At 49.4% G+C, this 25,867-nt stretch overlaps 1 protein-coding gene across 10 annotated transcripts in view; it reads right to left on the bottom strand.

Moving 5' to 3' along the window:
- The window catches only part of LOC116956286 (trinucleotide repeat-containing gene 6C protein-like), a 55,083-nt gene extending 31,482 nt beyond the window's left edge, over positions 1 to 23,601 (bottom strand). For 4 of the 10 annotated variants that reach the window (XM_032977773.2, XM_032977808.2, XM_032977782.2 and 1 more), the window contains exons 1-3: positions 13,841 to 14,243; positions 9,687 to 9,795; positions 9,195 to 9,219 (exon numbers count right to left, since the gene is read on the bottom strand). In XM_032977773.2, coding sequence (XP_032833664.2) covers positions 9,195 to 9,219; positions 9,687 to 9,795; positions 13,841 to 13,968 — 262 coding nt within the window. In that variant the 5' untranslated portion in view covers positions 13,969 to 14,243. The other 6 variants (XM_032977826.2, XM_032977799.2, XM_032977817.2 and 3 more) reach the window with 6 other exon arrangements.
- Between the last annotated feature and the right edge of the window lie 2,266 nt (positions 23,602 to 25,867).

Here is a 25,867-nt window from a genome sequence, read left to right as displayed (position 1 = left end):
TCATTGTATGAAGGGCAGCTGCAAGTCACGAATCCATGTGCAGTTGCTAAAAAAAAATTGGACAAGATGAACACCTTGCTGCCTATGTAGTCCGGAACTCCCTTTCCTCAGCCATCTGTGCATTCGACTCCCTGCCACTGTTAAAGTCCAATTCTTGATTTTTTTCCTCTGCCTATGACTTGACTATTTGGGTGTACAGTAATGCCTCCTGCAGCTTCGTTCGTATATTGAAACGTCATATATTGAATAACTTATACCTTTAGTACTATGAGGATACAATTCCCAGCCTTCGTAGCATACTATTTGATACGATAAAAACTTTGTAACTTACATATTGTAAAAAAACTATTTATAATGAAAATTACTTATATTGCACTATATTAGAATTGACATAAATAAAATAAATCGAAGACATTTTTATTCTTATTTACGTATTAGCAGAGATCGACAAACGTATTATTTATTTCGTGATTTCAGTTTGTTTATTTTTAAAATTTATATTTACTGTAAAGTGATAATAAAGCAAAGTTTGTTTTAACTCAAAATTCATACATCGAATATTCGCATATCGAGGTATTACTGAATAAAATATGCATGCTGTTTCTGTAGAGCATCTTCAGGTGTGGTGGCATTTTGATGCAATATATTCGCATCGGTCATGACAAATAGGCCAGAAGAGATGGCCATTTGCCTAATGCTGCCGACGTCTTGATACATAAGTGTATTGTCACCAAGAAAATCACCAACGGATAAAATTACGTGAAATGGGGAATCCTTAAGATACATTTTCCATTCCGCATAATTCAAAGCAGCACAAGATAGGGAAAAAAACTAAATCACTGTGAAATTCTTGCAACCAACTGCAGTTGATAATCGTGAAGAGGGCTTGCCGTCGCCAACAGCTGCTTTGTATTTCGGCCCTCAGTACCTCGATTAAGCTATGGATTGTAATCTCCAAAGAAGAGCCATTGCCCAACGTCAAGGCAATGTTAATGGCTTGAGAACTCCTGCCAACGCAGTCTAGCATTGTAATTTGCAGATGACTATATAAATACACATTAAAAATCAAACAGCGATACACACTGCCGCACACCGACACCTCCCATCTGGCGGCTCTCGCTGGCTATAAATAGTAAGGGCGGTGTTCACTAGCAAGCTCCACAGCTCTACTGGACCCACATTTGTGTTTGTTGGATCAGAACGGAGGGTGCTGCGGCCAAGACGATCCACTGCTTTGCAGGAGGGGGGGTGGGGGATAGTAGACATCTCCCTCTGTGCCCGAGACCACCAGCTTTGTAGGTGGCCAGTAGATGGCATTAAAGCAAGCAGACGACTAATCTAGCTGTGCTTTTATCAAGGAGTTTCCTTCAGGAGGGTCTACCCCCTTTGGATAGTTGGTCAATTGCGTTTGGAAGTAAAGTACTGTATTATGTTTTGTAAGGCGGAAGGAAATCTTGGGGTTTGGAATAAAGTCATATCAAAATCCAGACACAGCTCGGTAGTCTATTTATATTGGCTCAAGGCACCAGCCGTAAAAGACAATGTTACTCTACCCATACAGATTCAATCATGATTTGAAGCTTTCGTGACTGCAGGAATCCACTCTTTGGTTCTTTCGGTAAAGTTACGTAGGTAGAAAAATAAAACAAAATAAAAATAATATATCACGACGTTTCGATCGCAACACGAGCGGTCGTCCTCAGGCGGAAAGATTAATCCAGCAGTGGAACTGCTGAACGAGCGAGAGAGCTGTTACTAGAGGTTATATATGCTTGCCCATCACCACATATATAACCTTGACAAAACGGGCTGAAAATTATGTTTGTACGACTCCAATAACTCGCACGAATAAAACAAAATCGACAAGAAATTTCTCAAACATTCAAATGTCAGGGCTCTAGTGAAAAGCCTCGATACAGTGAGGTTTCGATGGAGTTGCAAGACCCCAGAACCTGCCTCCGAAAAGTGAATGTAGCAAAACTTCACCAAATTTACCATCAGCGTTGTAAATCCACCGCAGCCTTCACTCCCCCCAAACACCACACAACCAGTCAGCTCGTCCTTGACCTGACGTCAAACATGGCCACCAGTTCTGTTCCTGATGCAGATGCCGAATCATTACAGCATTAGCAGTGAGCCCAATATTATAAAGCAGACGAAAGGCATTAAAGAGTATCATCCCACCATATGGACGTAGGTGTTCCCCTTGGTCACCGGATACTTGGGAGACCATTCCAAATTCCCATCTCTGCAACGAGTCCTCCACAAGCCTGCACCGCCTCCTACCCAGTACAACCTTATTTTCCTTAATCATCTCATTGTATAAACAGAATACCACCACTGTCCCGGTGTTATGGGCCAAACCCTACTTTTGAATGTTATCTCCACTTCTAAAACAAAAAAAGGCGTGTCAATAGCAGTGAGTTTTCATGTCTACTGGTATCCATGTCTCCCTGAAGCAGCGATGAGTCTCAACCACGCGCCCCAAGTGGTTGAATAAAGGACACGTAGTTTTTGCAATAAACTAATGAGGTTGGTTCCGATTTTACTTGGGGAATGGAGCCGGCTGAGACCGAATTGCTGGTGGGGGGACGGGCGAGCAGCCTCAGCACCCCCCGCCCGTTTTAGTCGCTACCCGGGGTATTTTTATACGCGAGAAAATGCCGGGTACAATTAAAAGTCCTGGTTTTGGCGCTTCCCATTACACGTGTGGGGTTTGGTTTGCAAGGAGAATCATCAACTGAACACGTGTGGTATAACGCCCGGGGTATGGTTTTGATGGCCTTCCAACACGATGGGCGAGTTCTTTGACCGTGCTTTACTACGCTGGTCAGTGAGGGTTTCTGAAAAGGGGGGTGGGGGGGGACGACATGCGATTTGAGTATTTGGCCGCTGTAAATGTCCACGTGATGGTAAGCCACTTCGTTGAGCTTATAAAATGCGGCCATGTCGCTTCTGAAAAATAACTGTACAGTTTCAGTGGGCCTTACATGGTAAAATAAAACGTTTAGTATGGTGGGACCATAGAAAGTACAATATAATGTATGTTGCTGCACTGCCCTCTGCTGATCACCGCGTAGCACAGCCCCGAAGCCGCCTATGACATATCTGGCGTGCGTGGTTGGTCGCCCCATCTCGGCTCAAACCACTAACGTTGTGAACAAATACTGGTTCACGCCAAGAAGCACAAACACAAAACCTCAACGACCGTTGCAGTGGGTGGGCACTGTACACAACCACACCATGAGGAATGGTGGAATTTGTATGGTTCTGGCTAGTCACGGCCAGAGTGAGCAAGCAGTTTGGGTTAGGACCAAGGCTTCGTGGTGGTAGATCTCGGGCTAGATATACAACGCTTGGGGGTTGTGTAGCCTCACGCTCTATACCCGTAATCAGAACCCACGTTGTTACTGGTAGGGCAATATAGCGGGTGTTACGAGTGTTAGGGGGTACGGCTAATAAATACGGAGTTAACGCTGAAGGTCGAAAAAGCCGTTCCATGTGGGTTACTACCAAACATCGGGTTGGCGTGACGGGTAGAGTTCAGGGTTCGGGGTAAGGTATTAATCCTGTCAAGTTATTCTTTTACCATGAGAAATTACATTAGGGTATATCAGTAGGGTGGAACAGTGCTAACTAGCAGAAGAAAATGATCGGTTTGATGACCCTACTGGGGCGCCTGTGTGGAGTTTATATATTATCCGCCTGTTGTGCATGGGCTTCCTTCTCGTTCTCAGTTTCCTCTCCGCGATGAAAAAAAAGAACCACCATCAGAATGTAACTGGTATTGGATCAAACAGTCCCAACGCTAAAATATACCCGAAAATTACTCAATTGTGATTATTTACAGCAACAATCATACCCTTCTGGGAAAACTTGGCAAGACGCTCATGAGGAAATATCATTGACACTCAGGCTTTCCCGAGTAAGCAAAATGTAATAAAACAAAAATGAACAATAATTATCGTTTAGTGCACGTGTTCTATTTAGTGTTGGAATTATGTTTCTGAGTCCACCATATCGTTGTTTCGTAAATTATAATGCAATAATTTAATCGCGTAATTTTCGCCGTACGTTACAGTTTTTTTGCAATGTGTGATATTGTGCATTTCAGCTATACTTTGCGACCACTTTAACAGCCAAGTCATTAATCTAATTAACTTTGAAGAATTTTGTTTTTCACGATGCGACCACTCTCATCGCTGCTACACTTTAGGCGATGCTGAAGTTACTCGTTTTGAAAACGCGGAGTCAACCCGAGGGGAGGCACAAAGCTCCATCCCCTAGCCAGGGTCCAAGCGTCCCGACGATGTCAACATTCGCAGGCACCGAATGGAAAACACGCGGCGACGCCTGGGATATCCTGGCACGACACAACACACGCGCAAGCAGCGATGCGTGTCGGTTGTGTCCGTGTTTGTGTCTCTAAATCCATCGGCTCCACCGTCTACAGCGCCACGCTCACAGATAAGAGAGGGAGGGAGAGGGGGGGGTTAAAGTTTACATAACGCGTGCACTGTACGCAACACTGTACCGTGGTAAACACAGCCGCGGAGGTGCCAGAATCCCCGCCTCCCACCGCTCCCTCTCTCTTTCTCTGCTCCTGCTTTCTCTCCCTCTCTCCCGTCTCTCCTTTGCGTTCCTCTTCCCCCACACGTCTGTCTCCAAACCTCTTCTCCTCCTCCTCCGCCTCTACGCGACGCTAATTCTACTCCACCACCTCCTCCTCCTGCCCTGGGGCCACAAAATGGAGGCCGCGCGCGACCTTTCCTCGCCAAATCTCGCGAGAAGTAGGCGGGGGAGGGGGGGCGGGAAGGGGCGGGGCCCTCACCTCACCCTACCCCCGCCCCTCCACCCCTCCCATCCCTCACGACCTCCCAGGTCCCGGCTCACACACCCACCCACTTTCCCCCATGACACCCAATTCGACCAATCAGCGACGGGTACTGGAGGAGACATGGGAGGGGGACCCCAACCAGTCGCCGCTCAAAGCGGACCAATCAGAAGAGAGGACGACGAAGAGGACAGAAGTCACGCCCACTGTCCAGTTCGACCAATCACAACCGAGTCGTGGCAACACCGACCACTTTGCTGGTTAAGACCGTAAATGTCCAACTAAAGACAATGAGTTTATTTTTGTTGTTTTAAAATTACGCGGTTTAAAAATCTGTCTGACAGGTCCCTCGGCTACGGTGACCACAAGCTACAATTCGACATTCACCAACCGAGGACTCCTTATTTCATTACGCAAAACACCGATTCAGATTGTCCCCCATGTCGCCAATGCTGACCAATCGCGCGAGACAAATAAACAAGCGCGCGTGGCCGCACGCCGCTCTCGCGATCACAAAGACAAAGCTCCCCCGTGCAGCCTTGACAGACTGCCGGGGGAAGAGTGCCATTAGCGAGCACCAATCTATATGAAGGCCCGCCCCCCGGCACACGAGAGCGGGTTGGGGGTAGCCAACACCACGCCCGGCCGCCTTTGTCTCCCAAGGTGGCAATGTTATTTAACACATCGCACAAGGTAACTCATTTGCGGCTGAGTCGACCTAGGGTTTGGATAATCTCGTCACTGTTGTTGGCCGTGAGCGGGAATCGAACTCGGGCGGTCTCGTTCGAGGAGGGGTGCGCTAACTAATACATTACCGCTCCCCACACACGACCAATAAATGACAACAACCGCCATTCGCCACCAAGTGGCGGTGATGTCACCACGGCGCTTGTGCCAGGCGAGGTGCACTTTAAGGCCACGTGAAGTGTCGAACACCCGCTGGCAGGAGGTCACGACGGGACAGACCCAGGCGGTGCCATGGGTTGACCGACTGAGATGAGACTGGCCTGTGCCCCCTACTGTGCAAGCTTGCTGTGTTTTAATCGCCCGGCGCTCCGCTCGTTGTTGTGAGCGTCGCTCCTCCGCCCTCCGCTGTTGCTGGAGGGCGACTGCCTCCAACTGCCCAGTAGCGTCCTTCACGAGCCTCCTCCTCCACAGAGGCCGATCTTGACACCGCTGGTACCAGTCATGGGCAAGTCCACATCCTCTCGCGTACCACATCACTCCATCCCTTCTCCAACCATAAACACATACACACCCCCATATAGTCTAGCGGACCCATACAAATACTGTAAAAGAAAGTGTCAGATCGCGCCCCTACGCCCAGCCAATCAGACAATGAGTTGACAAGCGGATTTCAGGTGCACGATAACGCTCTATTATCTTGAAAACGTGGGCGTGGAGGTGAATTTGTTGTTGTTGCTGTTGTTTGACCGCAATTGGTGTTTGAGAAATGGATGAAGATTCGTTTATGACGGGAAGCAGTGCACATTGACACAGATTCCAGGGACCTGTTTGTGGGTGTAGAGAAGACTTGACAGATCCATTCCTGTCGACCCAAACGGTTTACCCGTATTCTTGTACAGGGAAATTGTGATGAAACTTTGTAAGATGAACGTCGAGATTTATAAGGGCACGGGTGCTCAATAAGATCTGAATTGGTCTGTAATAAGGTCACAGATACGGAGTTGACAGGCATGCGTTGGACAGGCGACATCTGGGCTGGACGGATTGACAAGAAACAGAGATTGCAGCCAAAACTCGTCGTCCCCCACTGGTGCAATAATTCTAAACGCAGAGGCTGTGTGTAGAGCAGAGAGGCGGCCACCCACATGCACATCCCGCGTATGCCAAAATACTGCGGGGAAAATTAAGGCACTGGCAGCTATAAACGCAAAGCGCCATCCCCCCCCCCCCCCCCCCATTTAGCAGTGCAGGCCATGCACGGATGAGGGCCAGTGCTGCTAATGGGGACCTATTTAGGGCCAGGACGGCACCATGGTGCATCTAGCACCACGCTGAGCTGTCCTTTCGTCTCCCCAATGCTGACATTTGCACACTGAACAAGGTACCTCTTTTAAGGCCGAGTTAACCTAGGACAAGGCCAAGTCGCGTTGCACATGCCACCGGTGTTATTCGTGGAAGACACCCAGGTTACAAGGATTGCAGCGCAGTGCATGAAACCACAAAGACAAATATCCTCCGCATAGCCTGAAGAGACTGTTGGGGCAAGTGCTGTTCGAGAGCCCCTATGAAGATCGGCACCGCACACGAGGGAGTGGTGTGGCCAGCACCACGCCCAGCCACCTTTGTCTTCCTCGTCCTGATACACACCGCACCAGGTATCCATTTGAGGTTGAGTCGACCTAGGGCAGGACCGCTACCGCACACATGCCCCGTTTAGCCTTGTAAACCTTTGGGGCATATGTTGTCAATGAGAACCTATTAAGTCTGACACAGCACAAGACACTAGAGAGTTGTGCATCCACAAAAATCCATGAACAAAGTGTGTCATGCACTTAACAAAAACACTACACCACACTTGTGAATTGCAACAATAAAGACTCCTGTTTAGCCTTGAAGACTGTCAGGCCGAGTGCTGTTTGTGAGCAACTACCGAGACAAAATAAAAACAAAGGTCCCCCCGAATAGCCTCTACAGACTTTTGGGACAAGTGCTCTTAACAAGCACCTATGAAGGTCGGCACAGCACATAAGGGGGTGGGGGTTGACCAGCACTATGCACGGCCGCATTTGTCTCCCCAGTGGCGATGTTTTAAATATCGCACCAGACACTGAGCGGTCAGCACAGCGCGCGAACCACTACACGACCGCTCCCGACACTACAGTAAACGCACGCGTCCACTCACTCACACACAAATGCTTGTGACCCCGAGAAACAGGGTCATGATTGAAGCGAGCACGTGCAGTGGCGCATGTCCGCTCCACGTGAGACGCCGTCAACTAAAACCTGTGACACTGCGACGAAAATAAACACAAATTCCCTCCAGAACCGGTACCCGCGCCTGTGAGACCGGTTACAACGCGAGGTTGCCCCGGGAAGCGAAAGGTCTCAACAAGTCGGTCTCTTTTTCAAATCGGTTCTCAGACAAAAACATCAATCGGCGAGATTTTTATTTAGAACCAGGCGAGGGCGCGGCTGAGACGTGCGCGACATGTGGCGCGGAACTAACTCAAGAGTTGAAGAGTCTCCCTGCTCAAAAGAGCAAAAAGGAGGTTTGCTCGCGGCCGCTGCCACTGCTGGAAATTCCACAGCTGCCATCAACACAAAGCAGTGATCGTTTTATCGACCCCGGAAGCAATGATGGCCCCAAGTCAATACCCGACAGCGATTTTGACTTGTAACCTTGCAAATGTGCGTCAGTCACCCTAATTGAGCACAAACCAGACGGGATATACTTCCGTAATCAATAGTTATTTCCATCCATTTGTCAATTCACTGCTGGATAAAGGCTCTCCCAAGCAATGTCGATCATGACAATTGTTTGGCTATTCTTCACCACGCTGGTCAGTCTAGTTTTACAGCTATCACTTGTCATTGATGTAATCCATGGCCGTGAAACAAACTCATTTTTACTGGATTTCATAAAACTATACTGTTACTACGGCAAAAATAAACAGCACAAAAGATAATCATAGAAAGCAACATAGGAATGCGCATAAAACAAGTGCTGTGCTATAGAATTCATTAAATAATCAACTGACTCTGTCTCGATGACAAGATCTGGGCAATAGAAGTAACTTTAAACCAGGCACGTATTGGGCTGCTGTGTCTAGGTTAGACTTAAGGCCAGGGCTAAACTCAGGCGCAACCTTAAACCTTACTTGAGGCTTTAGCTGGACTCGGCCATTATCCTAATCTTGCTTAATTTGACACATTGGGTTAGGTGTTATGGTCTAACTATAACTTGGTTTATTCACGTGAGCAAGAAGCCTCAGCCTCCTCGAGTGGGAATCTTGGCCAAATACAAAGTTACATTCAAACCTAAAATCCTGCCCTCACAATGACAACTGATCTCACTGAAACATTGCACAAGACTTGAAATATAAAAAGCGACAAGTTGAGCACAATTGAATCGTCCATCATTCGAAGTCTACGTCGATCGCAGTGAACCCAATCTCCCCCCCCCTCCTCTAAACTCAGGAGCACAGCTTTCAGGACTTCTGTCCGCGGAGTTTCTGTACACCCCCCACCCCCTCCCGCCATGTTGCGATTTGTTCTCCACTCGGCAACTCAACCGCGACTCGTGCCCAACCACACTTTACCACAACCGCATGCTTGGGGGAAGACTACACACGTGGTCACCTGTGACCAGGTGTGAACACAGGTGTGGACTCACCTCTCAGTGCATCCTCACCTGCGGCCTAGGGACGGGGAGTGGAGGCGACACACGAGACAATCGGCGGTTAGACAGCTCACATGCGTGTGCAGGCGAGTGAATGAATGCATGAGTGTGCAAGTGAGTGGGTGAGTTCAGTGTAGGTGTGAGTGCGTGCATGCAGGTGAGCAGGTGAAGATGAATGGGTTGTGGGTGCGTGGATATGTGCAGGTACAGGTGAGAACGTGGGAGAGGAGGTGTGTGTAGTTGCATACATGGGCAGGTGATTGTGTGCAGGTTTGTGCATGCAGATGAGTACATGTGCTTGGTGAATGAGTATAGATAAGTGCAGGAGAATGCTGGCGAGTGTTTGCAGGTGAATAAATGGAGGGAGGTGTGTGCAGATGCATACATGTTCAGGCGAGTGAGCATGTGAACAATAACTCATATATACGTGTAAGAATGTGTCTGTAGATGTGTCTGTGCGTGCGTTGGGTAATTGTGCGTACTTACCGCCCTTTGCAAGCAGCCGCCCTTCTTCCTGTGTCGCTCTTCCTGTTTCTTTTTCTTCTTTTCTTCCATCAACTGCTCGTCGCGCTCCGTCCCCGTGTCATGGGATCGCCTGTGGGGACGGGGGGGGGGACAGAAGGGAGAGTGGTGGGGGGGGAGTGGAGGACAGGAGGCGGGGGGGGCACATGTATATGTCAGCCCTGCCTGTAGCGAACCCTGTCTGGATGAGAAACTTCAAAAACAATACAACATAAAAAAACACTTTGCTATAATAAGACCCCGCCCGGAGCAGTGTGGAGAAGCACAATCAACACACAACCGCCATGTGGCACAGTAGACGACAATTTCACTGCAATTCAACCGAGTGGATTTTATGGGTGTGTGTGTATATATAGATACAAATACAAAAATCCCCCGTATAGCCTCAAGATACTTTTTGGCAAGTGATGAGCACCTATGAAGGTCGGGACAGCACACAAGGGGGTGGGTGGCCTACACCACTCCCGGCTGCCTTTGTCTCCACAGTGCTGATAAACATCGCACGAGATACTCATTTGAGGCCGAGTCGACCTAGGAGAGGCCTAGGACTGGTACAGTTAACCGACACTAGTGTTGGCTGTGAGTGGGAATTGAACTCGGGTCGCTAAACTGGACATGTCCACACTTATTCTTGTAGACTCTTATGGCAAATAGTTTGCAAGCACCTACTAAGAGGCCGACAGCACATGACGGGGTGGTGTTACTAACACCACCCCGCCATGCAACACCTGGCAATATTCGTCTCCCTACTGCTGACATTGACACACTTGCACTCGTTACTCACTTGAGGGGTAGCCCAGGCAAGATGCTGACCCCATGTAACACTGATGGGTGTGTGTGGCGAGGAACTTAGCCGTGGGTAGTAGCCGGAATCGTAACGCAGGCATGCCAACCAATCCACCGTCGCTCCCTTGTTTATACGTACTATACACAAACTCGCCACGCACCGCCGTGTCACGCGAGCAAGTGTTCCGTCGTTGGGTAACGTTGGACTGCGGGATCTTCACACTGAGTACCCTAGACCCGGATTGCCGTGCTTGTGTAAACCTCTCCGGAAGTGTCGACACCCTCCTCGAGATTAAAATCTCGTCTCTCCTCACTCCTCTCCGCCCTTTGCAGAAACACTGGACGCCGATGTTTGATGACCATCGCACACCAGCAACAAAACCTGCACGCTGCTCATCAACTGATGCTGCTGCTTCTGCAGCTACCACTGTTGCTATCCCTTGCTCTGACTGTGGCTACCGTAATTGCTGCCGATTTCGCCTCTGCTTCTGATGCTGCCGCTACCATCCAGGCTACTCCTGCCTCTACTCCAACTACCTCGGATGCTGCTGCTACAGGATTTGCGACTTTTACAACTACTGCTCCCTCTGCTACTCTGTTGCTGCTGTTGTTAATGCCGTTGCGGCCCTCTAGTTTCCTGTTGTAAGTGCACGTTGCTAAGAGACGTTTCCTCGTTTGAACGAGGTGCCGCTCTCTCTCTCTCACCCAGCTGCCTTGGGTTAGTGTCAGCACGAGGGCAAACGTTATTGTAAAGGCTATGGTCAGTACGATGGTTCGTGTTGGAGTTATCAGGAACATAAACAGTCCTTAGCGTTAAGCCGAGGGTTTGTGTTTAGATTAATGTAAAAACTAGGGTGAATGTTAGAGCCAGTGTTAGCATTAAGCCTAGGATTAGTGTTGTCATCAGTATACAGACTAGGGCTAGTGTTAGGGCTAGAGACAGGGCCAGGCAACTGGATAGGATTTGCGGCACCCATGTTCGTGACTCGCCATCCCCCCTTCCTCGCTCCCCCTCTCTGCCCCCCCTCCTGCCGAAGTCGAACCACCCACTCAGACCCCTGCGGGGGCCCCCTTCCTGCTGCGTTTTTCGTCAAAACAACGCCGGCCATCTCAGCATGGTCCGCCTCATCCCAGGCAGGTCCGATGGCTGCCCCATCATGCCCTCCCACGGGGGGCCGTGGACCCCCTGAGCCGAGCAAGCAAGACCTAAAATACCAGTTCTGCGAGGTCGCAACGACAGCCGCAAAAAAAAAAACAAGGGCTCCGGACTCGAACAGCCACATCAACAGAAGGGCCGGCCACTCTTGAGTCTTCTGTTACACGTTCAAATTAGAGTTTGAACTAAGCAGACCATTACCCTAGCCTCATGCCCAGGCTACGTATTGACCCTGCCATGCGCTGATCTCCTTCCACGTGTTGAACCTTCGATAGGCTTTATACTACCACGGGCTGACCTTACCACTTGTTGACCCTGCCATGCACGTTGGTAGATCTGCTGTGCAGGAGAGGTGTGTTGAATCTCAATGGTGCTCCCCAAGTTAAACAAGTTACGAAACAAAAGTTAAAGTGCATCAATGCTCAAAAATTCGTAACGCGGGCGATTTCCCACAAACCAGTCGTGGAAATTGAATATGCTCTATGGCAGAGCCCAGTCTCCCCGTAAGACATAAAACAATCTATGGTGACTTCCCACAAGGACTCCACCTCAAAGGGATTATGGGTCAAATCAGCTGCCAACTGGGGATTTGAAATCACAACGGTTGAGCAGAGTCGGTTTGACACGTGGGCTTTCGCGACCAATATAATTCATAGTAAAAGTTTTTTTTCGGTTAGATCGCAGACGTATAAATGTGCCATTAACCCGCCACCACCCGACAGCCAATGAGTAAGATTTGTCACTAGAACAAAACGTACCAATTAGTTACTATTTTCTTGGTTCTTGAAATTTTCTTGCTGTGGTTTTCACACCTGATGATGATTGCTTGTGTTGCAGTCGAAACGTCGTGAGAATTTTATTGTTTTATATTTTTATTATTTTATTGTTTCCCTTCACGTGACTTTACCGAAAGAACCAAGAATATGAATCCCTGCAGTCACGAAAGCTTTAAATCAAAAATTAGTTACTACTTCAGCCCACCGGTGTTTTGGAGAGTAAATCCACAACACTTACAATATGAATCCAACGTTTCGCTGGTAATTACATCCAGCATAATCGGGCGTCAATTCTGGCATTATAAAAAAAACATTTATTATGAAAGCTTTTCCCGTGAGAAAATCATTCCATCTCTACGATGGATGTTCTTTCCCGCACACACCTGTGTGAGCGCACAAGGATGGACTGTGCTGCAAGTGAGTCTCTCTGCGTTTGAAGCTTTGAGCGGCGCGGGGGGAGAGACGTCGAGTCTCGGGGCCTCGAAATGCAGGGATGCATTCTTAGCTCGCAACACCAGAACCCAGCCCCACACATTGTCCCGACCCCAACCTCACCACTACACCAGGGGCCACACACAAGAAAAATACCAGTGGATGGCAGCGCTGTTGCCTTGCGGTGATGTGAGGGTTGGAACTGCGCTGCAGACTTCAGGGATCTGTCTGTGGTCGACAATAAACTACCTCCTGACCCCAAAAACTACCAACACCATCCTCATCTATAACAATAAACCTAATACTGTTACTCACCCTACTTCTTTGACTAATCCTACCCCTATGAATAACCATAACTCTGAACAATAACCACGCCCTCTCTATCCATATCCCTTCCCCTAACAGTACCTCTGCCTCTAACATTATACGATCCGTGCCAATACAGGACTAATATTGCCCAGGTCTTGCTTGGAAGAAAGCGAAAGTTATAGTCACAATGACTCTTGCACAGCTAAATGCAGGGTTATAAATAAAATATGTATTTTTCAAGCACCTTTCACACCACAAAGTGCAAGTTAATTCACACAAATTATGATCAAACAAGAATGATGAGAAATGACCAACCAATCCAAACCGATCCAGTGATCATGGGCCAAGTCGGTCAAAACTCGGAAGGACAAAAGGGGGACAACAACAAGTTTATGACTGATAGGGGACATACCCAAGATAGATAGAAACTGACAGGAATCCACGGGCAGACAGGACAAGCTGTAGAATGATGGGCATGCCAGGGGAGGATCAGGGAGAGACAGAGAGAAAGCAAGAGATAGGGAGGGACAGAGGTACGGGGAGAGTTGGAGAGACACAGATAGACAGTGAGGGATGGGGAGAGATGAGCAGAGACAGGAAGAGACAGCGAAGGACCGCATTTCGTGTTCGTCCGTGAAGAGCTTTCTGGCGAGGCTCACCAGAGCTGCGCACGAAGCCGTGATATCCCTCGTAACAGCAGCAGTAGCAGGAAGAGACGTGCAGAGCAATAACGCCCACACTCCCACCGCGATATCCACGTTGTGAAAAGCGTGGCGCACTGCCACATTCCGATGCGGGGCGGAGATAAGGAGAGCGAGGCACCCAATTTCACCCCCCCCACCCCAACGCACTCCCCAGCTTGGTTCTCACATGGAGGGAGTCACTGCGGTGGGAAAGGAGGTGGACCAAGAGGGTGACCTCACAGCCGAGCTGTTCCTGTCGACGCGCTCCCTCTCTCGGCCTCCTCCTTAATATCCCACGCCACCAAAGCCCGGAGCTCCTTGCCCTCTGATGTCTTACCCACGCTGGTGGCAAACTTGCTGTGTCTTAAGTCCTCCTCTGTTTAACGCTCAAGACGTTTGTACGTACGTTGTAGGAGGTGGTTAGATCTTGCCAGAGGTCAAGGACCTGCTCTTGAGATGAGAGCCGGTGCAGCAACGGTATCGTCGGCGTTTATTTATGTTTTACTACAGGAGGTTGTGATCTCAGACCGCCAGGGTAAGGACATCAGGTGGGACAGCATAAACATCATGAGGAAGAGAAAACATCATCATTTACAGGATTTTTCCGGTCATATCGGACTTGCAGAGTGACACGCAAGAGGCCTACTCTTGCGAACGACTTCATAGGACCCTCTAACGCACGATTCACAGTGGACAACACGCTTGTAAATTCTGGGAGCGGTCTCGGAGTTCAAGCGATTTCCTGCTCAAACCAGCGTAGGGCGGTGCTCATCTCTAGTTCATAGCCCAGAGCCAGTGCTGGAAATTCCTATTGTGGAGACGCGAGTCGATTCACACAGGACAGCCAATGGTGACTTCGCCGTTAAATTGTATTCATTTTACAAACCTCAGGAGGGATGGAGGAGATCTGAACTCGCTCTATTTACAACTGCTGCTCCCAGCTGGACACAGCAACGCAGTCGCTGCACAACACCAGGCCGGCGTAGCGAGCAGCCCAATCCTGCAAACGGTGAGCGGTCTGGCTCTGTGGCCATGGTAAAAGTTAGTTGGGATACCAAGCGCCACCCGGGGCCACAAAGTCTCTTTTTCACAAGGAATGCACCGACATTTCTTGTTTGCTGGCCAGCGCGATCATTCCTGCCGCCACTCCACTATCATTCCTGCTGCCACGCCCCGGCCATTCCTCTGCCCTGGGCACCACTAGAGCCGCTTGCTCCCATCCTAGCGGGTGGCCTCCAACGCCAGTGATGGTGGCAACCTGCACACGGAGGGGTGAGGTGGGAGCCGGTCCGACGGAATCGCAGACGGAGGAAGCGCCGTGAAGATGGAGGTTCCTGGTGCCCTGGTGTCCGGTTTTTCCATTTCACAGTTTTGTGACATTGGGGGCTGGTAGTGGAGGCGAACACTGCCCCGTGTTTTTTTTAGTGAAGATTTCCCTCCGACGCGTGACCAATTTATATCGAGTTAAAGGTGGGTGTATAAGAAATAAGACATATAAAAGCTTACACAGCAGGGAAACTTTGGTGCAAAGGATGGAGACCAAGAGATGATGGCCATCATCAATGGCCTTGAACTGCCACATGCAAGCAGCAAGGAGATGATGTCCACACAAGAGCCGGATTAATGGAGGACTTAACAGAGACCAAAGTGATCGCCATGACCGGAGAAAAGGAGCGGAATAAGTTCGAGCAACCTCATTATCAACCAGCATGGGATGACTGACAGAAGAGAAGGGAAAGACAATAGGCGGGTATGGTGGAGCACGCCTGGGATCCAGCCCTCGGGAGATGAGGGTTGGTGGATTACACAGGGATCACCGTGTGATGAGACCCCCCCCCCCCTGCTGCTCGGCTGCCAGGTGACCAGGTGGTGGCAGTACCGCAAATGTATTGCGGACCTATCTGTATGGATTGAGTGTTGGCTATTCCAGATACTTAAGCGATTAAGCAATTGCCAATAGACCTCAATGTGATAGGACCCTCCTGAAAATAGTATTGAGACTCAATTATAATTTCCTAGGTACATTATTATTATTTTTACGATCATGATCGGTGACGAGAGGTTGCGTGCGAGTGACTTCATGCAAAGGCCTCGAGACGCATTCCATCGTATTTAGTCACTTCACAAATCCCACTTTGAACTCTGTTAAATTGTCGATGGATGCTAAATGACTATATGCAATCATCATTTTCATGAGCAAGGCCATTATGGGCTGATAATTTGGAAATTGACGTTATTTAAATTGTGCCGAACTTAGTAAGCTGGCAACAGCGTCCCTCATCACCCTGGAAAAGAGGTAATAAATCCCAGTGGGCTCACACCTGGTTAAATTAAGGCCAATTAATCCTCTCAGCTGCTGATTGCCCCTCACACATGAGCCCACCAAACTGATATGGCATCTACACCACATTAAAAAATGTCATCCCAATTGGGTCTTCAACAAGCCTTCACAATCTTTACCGGACACTGCGTGAAAGTGTTTTTCACATTTAATATTCATGTTTCGGTTTCATATACTGTAATCGCGCTGACCTCCATACACATTGCATCTTTCACAAAAGTTGACAAGCCACGGACAAGCGAGATGGAAGCAGCCAGGTGGCGAGCCGACGCTACCAATGATTACCCAAGCTCTGCGGTCCTCTAATATAATGATGTTTTCAGTGGATTGAGTGTTCATACATTGCAATTGTCACGATTTTTTATTTTACTAGATCCACTGAGCTATATCGCTCTTTTTCAGCAGCGACCTGGCCACAAATGACAGCTCAACGAAGTGGCTTATGTCGTGGAAATTTATAACCAGAGCCAAATACTCTAATCGCATGGTTCTAAATGTGGAGGGTAAAACCGGAGGACCCAGATAAAAATCCGAGCGACCATGGAGAGAACATGCAAGCTCCAAATATACAGGCGTCAGGGTCAGGATAGAACCCACGACCTCCTGCATTCCAGGCGAGGTAGTTAACATCCCGCCACATTTCAACGGACTAGATTTCCTGACAAAATTGTACGTGCGAAAACCAGGCAGATTAAAATCGATTCATGTGCTGCTAATGTCGACTGAAAATCATGCGTGTTATTGGACGGATTATTCTCGTTCCGCGCATCTCGTTGCTGTTGCATATAATCGCTTCACATGTCCCCCTGCACCCGCTCGTAGTGCAATAACACACCGAACCTTAAATGTAACAAAAACATCGATCCCCGAATCCATTGGCAACCCCCGAATTGTGACAATGGAATCGCAATACGGGGCAACAGGTTTAATACGCTTACTAAATTTCCTCTTACGTGTTTACATTGAGGAGCTATCAACTTTGGTGAGAAACTTCGAATTACCGCACAGCTATGAATTCAGCTCTCCCGAGAAAAAAAAAAACCTTTTGGTATTAATGGGCGCTCACCTGGTAATTTAGGTCTACAGCTAGTAATAGACGCCCTTAACGTGCATGAAAGAGCCCGGTGAGACCATCAGGCTCTATCAAGGGAGACCTGGGTGATTAATTTTACAAGGCAACGGCAGTGTCACTGACGAATATCGCGATCAACCCACTGCCGCCGATGCGCGTACACACCTCACCATCGTTTCCTTCTCTCTGCCAGATCCCACAAGGGTTACACAGGCGACATCCGCCACTGCAAGGTCTGAATTTGACAATCTTATCACCATCACCACTTGGCTTTAGGCCCCCCACCCCATTTTACAAAGTCAACACGTCCTTTAAAGGCCGCTCTTACCGTCTCACCTGTCTTCATGTCTTCCCCTTTCTACATAGATAAGTAATTTAAGGACCACTAAAATCTCACCGCTACATCTGGGTTTAAGTCCCCCCCCCCCCCCACTAAACTGATAAGCATCGCTCGCTCCTCCAGTCTCTCGTTAACGGCCGACTGCAACAACAGGCAAGGCGGTGACTTCACAGACGCGATGAACGCACACAGCAGCTGCTGAGTGCGCACACACCTGGCTTGCCCCCCCCCACCGCCGACTCCAGGTAAGAACAGCTGATGGGGGAAGGTGGGGGAGGTGGGAAAGGGAAGAGGCCGCCCGGAGCTGCAGACGGTCGTCGTGGTGCGCTTGGAAATGCGTGCGGTGAGGACGGTCCCCCAGCGATATCCCCCCCCCCCCCTCAGTCACCTCGTTAACATCGTTCAATCAACCAATCAGTGTCCGATGTCTTTAGGGAGGTGAGAGTCAATTGAGACAATTCGTTTTTTTTTACAAGGGAGACTTGCAGCAAAGAACAACCGCTACGTTTTGAAAATATGTACCGATGTGAAGATAAACACCGTTGCCTCTCATGGCTGTTCTACAGAGATCCTGGCCGCCGTCATAGGAACGCGGAATTGCCCTCAAGCTCAGGACTGCCAAGGCAGATGAGCAACAGCCAAAATTAGTTCCATCAGGCATACACGAACGTCATAATGGAGCAGAGATAATTAATGCATGTGAAACTAAAATGTATTACAAAATAAGTCTCAAGAGTTGGTTTCATTAGGTTCCTGATAAATTTGCATGTTGGACTCTTCCATTAATGACCGTTTTCCGTGGGGTAAGAATTAAAGCTGCACACCGATAGATTTAACAATCCATTGCTTAATACCATCCCCTGGCCACCTTGAGGAGAGCTTTAGAGTTCAACCAATGGTCGAGGACTGAAATATGAGTGGTGAAGAGACAGCTGCTGTAGGCAGTAGGAGCAGCACATGAGGAACGACCTCGCTTGCTGCAGAGAGGGAGGCCGGGAGCAGTGAATGTGTAGGCGGCTGTTGCCGAGTTATTCTTAGCTCTGTCGTTGCTGCTGTAATTGGGCCTCACCCACACTGGCCCAGAGCGAAATGGATCACGGGCAGGGCATGACCACTCCCCCTAGCGTCGGGTAACCTCGGTAACCCACAGGTAGCCAGGGTAACTGTGGGCAAAGGGGACTTCAACGAGAGGACACTGCCGCCCCATTCCCAACCGCGATTAAAATGTCGAACCATGAAACACAGGGTCGGGGCAGGCAACACTTACGCCGCACGGCATGCTGGGTGGTAAAAGCGTTCCCCACAATGCTGTGCAAGGCCCTGTGGAAGCTGCATGTGTGTGTGATGGTTCAGCCTTAAATTAATACATGGTGTGATGTGTAAACATCGCCACTTGGGAGCCAAAGGCATCGTGGTGCTTTCCACCCACCCCCGCGTGTGCCGTTCCGGCCTTAATAGGTGCTCGTTAACAGCACTTGCCCCTACAGTCTGTTAAAGGTTATACGAGGGATTTTTCTCTTTATCTTTCGCGATGGCTCTCCACGTGTGGGTGCGTTCGCCCTCACCTTGGCGTGCACGATGGATTATTCAATCGCTGCATCCACGCTTTAAGCTGGGTTTATCCGTGGACCGCGTGCCACAAGTTGGCAAAGTGAAAAATCCGGTCATTGTGGGACGTTTCTCAAAGCGGATAACACCAGCGGTGAGCGATATCTAAACCAGCCCTGAGCATCTCCCCCTTCACTGACCAGCATGGTGAAGTATGGTCTCACAACCCTTATGAAAGGCGTCTTCTTTCGTATGGCTGATGTAGATGCAGAGCAACAACTACAATTTCATAATCAGGTGGTCAAGCCACATAACCATGTCATGAGTAGCGGAGTGTATTGCCGTGATGTCTCCTTCATATTTGTGGATTGGGCATTGCATCGTTATATTTTGTATGGTCCGATCTGCATGTCCACAGTCGGACACTGTTTTTATATTTTCCATTTGTGCATCAGGTATCCGCATCTGCCATGGTTTGTGCAGATGTGGATTAGGGTGGACCCTGCAAGATCAAACTGAAGGTACTTCTGCGATGGGTCTTTCACAAGATGTTTGTGAGTTCTTTTGAACTCTATTTAGCTCACCAAGCTTCATCGGGGTTGAACTCGCATTATTGAAGACAGAATGCAGAGGATTGCCACAGGCATGAAAGTAATGTATTATTGCTCCATGTCGGGATTAGTGAATATTATGTAACCTGTTAAAACTGTTGATACTGAAACCCATCCCTGCCAAATCCTGTGGCAATTGCTCTGTCACGAGTCATTTTGCTTTCGAGTGATTATTCTCGGTTTCATGTTTTCATCATCAACATCAGCCATGATCAATCCACTGCTGGATGCAGGCCTCACCGAGCCAACACCACCTCTCACGATGCTGTGATGCAACAATCCATACAGCACCGTGAACTGAACTTATCGCTCCACCTCCTTGGTGGACGTCCTCTATAAACGTCTTCCATTCCTTGGCTGCCACTACTCCGTCATTATATTTGGCCGTTGCCCATCACCCCTTCTAGCCGTGACGCATCCTGCCCAAGCACAACTCACTCCTTAAATTTGAATGATGTCATTACCTGAGAGTGTGTTTTCTCATCCATGTGTTCCTCTTTCTGTCTCTCAACACAATTTCAAGCGTTCCTCTTTCCACGCTTCTTTGGCACGCTTTTCAGTTTTTGGTCTCTATTTTTTTTTGTCATTGATCAAATTTCTGAGCCCTGTGTGTCACAGGAGGTAATGTTTTATTTGTGTGAATGCTTTCTCTGATGTAAGCCGAGCTGCACTGTCGCGTTCCCTACACCGCATTGTACACATCTAACCTCGTGAAGGAGACACGTCAACCCACCGGGCTCTCATCCTGTCACGGCCGTCCACTCATCAATTACCTCTTCACTCAAGCACACTCACATACAAAAACAAAGACCCCCATGTAGTCTACAGAGGCTGTTAAAGCAAGTGCTGTTAGTGAGCACCTATTAAGGTCGGCACATGTGGGGATGGTGATGTCAACAACACACGTGGCCGCTTTAGCCTCTCAGGTGCTTATGTTACACATGTGTGTTACACACCGCACATGGTACGTATATAAAGTGGCCCTAGATGTGGCCCTAGTGGCCCTAGACCGGTTGAGATATTTGTCACTTATGCTAGCGTGACCGGGAATAAAATGATTTTCGCCGGGTTAATAGCGGAGTGCGATAACCACGACACCACCCACACAGAGGGTGCATACACAGGCACATCACTTCTGCAAAGAACGTACAAATGGGGTTACGTTTCCCCCAAACTAGCACATTTACACACTCACCGGGCCTACACTCACTGGGCCGCCACAGAACGCTAACTACTACAATACCGCTCTCCTAAATGTAAGGCAAGACAAAGATCCCCCGTATAGCTTAAACAGACTGTTGGGTCAAGTACTGTTAGCGAGCACCTATGAAGGCCGGCACAGCACACGAGGGGGTGGGTGGCCAGCACCACGCCTGGCATCCTTCGTCTCCCTTGTGGCGATGATTTTACGCACTGCACAAGGTACTAATTTGAGGCTGAGTCGACGTATAGGAGGCCCAGGACCGGTTCAGATAATCGTCACTGGTGTTGGTTGTGAGTGGGAATCTCAGGTCCCCGGGTTCATAGAGCAGAGCTAACCGCTACACTCTAATTAGCACGGTTGGCTACGTACGGTGCAAAACAAGATTAACATACATACACTACCGCTGTCCTACACATACACACTACATATATATACATATACACACTACATACTGTATATACATACACACATGAAGTTTGCCTCTTGTTGAGATCCCACACTAAGGCAGGATCCTCTTGGCAAGGAAGACCTGGAGTGTAGACAAAGTACCGTACAATATTTCAGTGCATGAAAAACAGTCATAACAACCAAAAAAGAGAATCTAAACACAATGTCACAAACAAAGTACAGGTACACTGTATTACACAATTTGCACTCACCTGCATAATGAAATATGGTCAAACAACTTTTGTAACTGACACGGCATACACACAGGCCTTCAACCAGCAGTTAAGGCCCCTTTATCTTTATGCACTGCTGACAAACACCTCCTGTGTGGTTTTCTTTACCCAGCTGTGTGTGTGTTTTTTGCCAAGTGCGTGCCCAATTACCATTGTGGGGGGCGGTTGTGCAGTGGTTATCGCGCTGGGCTACAAACCCGGCGACCCCCAGTTCGATTCTCGCTCACGACCAATGAGAGTGGCGAATATTTGAACCGGTTCTGGGCCTCCCCTAGGTCGACTCAGCCTTATACGAGTAACTGGTGCGGTGTGTAAACGTCGCACGCAACTAGGAAGACAATGACGGTCGGGTGTGGTGCTGGTCACCCCGCACCCCCTCGTGTCCCGGCTTTCATAGGTGCTCGCTAACATCACTTGCCCCAACAGTCTGTTAAGGCTATACGGAGGGATATTTTGTCTTTGTGCTGGTTAAATAAAACGTGCAAGAACTATCGCGACAAACCTCTTCAGCTCATGCATGTCTCACGAACCGAGAATGAAAGATTTGTACCTCATTCAATACGCCAGTAACCTCCTCCAACCTCAAGCCCTCAACACACCAACACCGAGGGGGCCCTCATTTCAAGCGTTCTGCCAATTTAATGCCGGAAATTTTCGTGAAAGCCACGAGTTGATCACGTTCGCCACTGGGGGTGGGCACCTTAGAACCCGCCACCACGAGGAGGGGTAAGAGGAGAGAGAAACTTCCCTTGCAAACGCAAAAGGGCCGCAGACTCACGGACGGTCCGCGCGACCCCTGACCCCTATACTGACTTAGAGGGGGCCCCTGGCAGAGGAGGCCGTGCCTGGCACCGGTGGACTCACCTCACCCGCTAGGGTTACAGGGGCCCCTTTTGATAACCCTTACAAGGGTCCCCCTTACCCAACGCTTCTTACACCCCCCCCCCTCTTTTTGACATGTATTTTGAACTTATTTCGCATCGTACATCTCCTACCAGAGCTCCCTTCACAACCATCCCTACGCAGGGCCCCCCTCTCCAGTATCCCTACCCAGGGACCCCCCCTTAACCCAACACTTCTTACACCCCCCCCCCTCTTCACATGTACTGTATGTTGAACTATTTTCGCACCGTAAAACTCCAACCACAGATCCCCCTCACAACCCTCTCCAGTATCCCTATCCAGGGCCCCCTTACCGAATGCACCTCCCGAGGGGGTGCCCGGCCCAGGCCTTCCACACTCCCCACCCCCAACGTGGATCCAAGGCACGAAACAGGGAAACAGGTGTGGGAGCAGCTATAATTAGCACGGGGGGCGAGGGGCGGGTGAGAGACCCATCGAGTTGTAGGAGTGGACCCTGCGAGCGGGGTTAAGTGGGAGAGGCGTGCGGGTTGGAGTCGGGGTCGCGTTTCGACGACACAAACACGACGGGCTCACGGACTCCCCGCTACCTCAAGCCGAGCCCGGGGTCTCTCGCAACAGCCTCGGGAGGCTGCGAAAGAAAAGTGGGGAATTGGGGGGGGGGGATGGGGTGGCCGCGGCCCGTCACGGTACCGAGAGCCTCTTCTCCCGAGAGCCTCAACTCCCGTCCCCCACCTGCTCTGCTGCCGACGCCGCCTCCGCGCAGCCGAACGCGGCAGGGAGACGCCACAGGCAGGGGGCGCCGCCGCCGCCGCTGACTCCGGGCGAAACTCGAAGGGGCCGCCTAGTCCCCTCGTCTTTGCCGCGCCTCGTCCCCGGGAGGGGAGGGCCTCGCAGTGGCCGCTCGCACGCCTGGTTGGCTTGGCTTGACTTGGGAGCCGGGCCGCTTACACTCGCCGCCCTTAGGCGAAGACGCTCCACGCGGCCACGCACGACGACGGCTCCCGCTCTGCGCGTGACGGCGGCTGTCGTGAGGCTTGGCCCCCGGTCCCACCGCTCACTGCACCCACCCCCCTACCCCTACAAGCATAAGGCACGCCTCCTTTTTTTTTTCTACAGCCAATCAGCGAGCTTAAGTCCCTCTGCACCCCCACCCGCTGTTTTCTTGCTCGCGAACGCCCTACGAGTGCCGTGCTCCAATAAGAGCGCTGCAATAGCTGCGAGCCACGCCCATTCCCCCCCCTCCCTCGAATCGAGGGCGACGCCCCCTTCTTGATTAGCCACACCCGTTTCCGCCCACGTTCAATTGGCGAGCGACGCCTCTCAACGACGCCCACTTTATAACGTCGATCTCGACACGTCCGTCAACACTGTGGCCTCAACAGGGTTGTGCGGTACTGTGTACAGTACTGAAAATTACTGTACCGTACTATAGTGAAAATACTGTAGTGCTTAAACGTACTGTACAGTCCTGAAAAGTATAGTACTGTATAAAATAGGTGACGTTTCCAGCAAGGGCATTCATAACACATGGATGAACTGCCCTTCTTCATATGATATGAAGGGCCATTGTCCCAAACGTCGTCTATACAAGTATTATATATTGCACGTTTCGGGCAAATAGCCCTTTGTGCTACGAAGAATGGCCATTGCCCAAAGCGTCAGCTATATTCCATTGTCCTTGAATGGCCACAGCGTGTGTTGAGCTTTTGTTATTTGTGCTTGCACTCCACTGCCAACGCATCAGCAACATCCCCAACTAAATAGCGTGTCGGTAAACCCCCTGGCTGAACCAATCAGTGCGCACAGCAATCGAGTAGGCGTGAACCTGTAGAGCAGTTGTGATGACGTCTTTGCATTCGGAGAAATCCATTGGCAGCCTCTCACGACGCAGCTGTCAATCTGGCACCAAAACACACTCCCGCTCAACATTTCAGCCCAACCAGGGGTCAGAGGTGGCTGTTGCTGCGGACATGTCCTTCTCCAGCTTTGATAATCTTTAACCACCACGTCTATCCGCTTGCTAAAATGCCTCCGTATGCCCATCACCATCTTCCATGGCCCGGTGATGCCACAAACCATCTCCGTCCCGCACCCACGCCTTCATACCATCTACCGATTCCCTTTGGCTGCCATTCTGTTCCCCGTCTCGTCCATCAATCTTCTCCCCTTCTAGCCTGGCCAACCGTACATTTCTAAACAATGTCTCTAATTTGACGAGATCTCATCTGATTAAATGGACGTGCAAATAATGGTTGCTTCCGCCAATTTACCATGGTTGAAAGTTAATGTCACATACTCTTTGGGTATTTCAGTAGTCATGTAAATAGAAATATAATAAAATAATAGATCACGTTTCGATCGCATCACAAGCAATCGTCTTCAGGTGAAAAAATAGTAGGCGGACTGCTGAGGCAGGAATAAATATAGCTAGAGCTACTGCAGCCAAAGGTTATATAGGTTTGAGATGGGTACAACCCAAGGGTAAGTGGGCAGGGCTAGAGATGAAATTTGCAAGTAAATGTAAGATCGCAAAGCTAGAGATTAGCATGTCAGTCTGTTAGTGTAACCCCACGGCTACGGTGCTGAAGAAGCCATTGTATTGCTCGAGATTAGAGATGTCAATGTGAGTCGGCTCCCGCAGCAGCAGCTGTGTTCATGAGACATTCAGCCTATTAAACGAGCGACACCGCCGCATCGAGGAAAAGGGATCAGCAGCTTTGTGAGACATTTAGTCTGTTAATGTAAAGACATTTAACAAGGTAATGTAACTCAGAGAGTCGGACATAACTACTAGTATAGACAGGTAGGATGGAAGCATCACAGCCAGTTATGACTTTACCTGGTTAACTTAATAACATCCTTCAAATGATTGCTCAGTTTGTACCCATCTTCTCGGTTGAAACTGTCTGTTTATATATCTGGATGGCTTCATGAACAAATCTTTGATCGCCAGTGGATTTGCATAGTACCATCGTCTTGGAGAAATCAATTTCATGTGTGCCCACAGCGTTAAAACAATGATCAGCCAAGGCAGAGGTGTTGGTCCTACCGTTCTTCAGATCCGCCTTGTGTTCGCGAACACATTCTGAGACGTGTTGCTTAGTTTCCCCAATGTAACTACTGCCGCAGGCACAGCTTAGTTTGTAGACACCAGGGTATTGTATGTCAGGGATCACATCCTTCGCAGTTGGTATCAGATCATGATGTTATGTACCGTGTTGAATCGGACCTGGATCTTGTATACTCATGACTTTGGAAATATTTTTGGTGACCCCTGCTATGTATGGCAAGGTGATGGTTTTGATTGGGTCCTCAGGTGGTTCTCTCCGAACAGTTGGGGTGA

Source organism: Petromyzon marinus, chromosome 3 (assembly GCF_048934315.1).
Source record: "Petromyzon marinus isolate PM22_M1 ecotype Great Lakes invasive population chromosome 3, UKy_Petmar_22M1.pri1.0, whole genome shotgun sequence".
NCBI classification, from domain to species: domain Eukaryota; kingdom Metazoa; phylum Chordata; class Hyperoartia; order Petromyzontiformes; family Petromyzontidae; genus Petromyzon; species Petromyzon marinus.
This window is presented reverse-complemented; position numbering and strand designations above follow the sequence as displayed.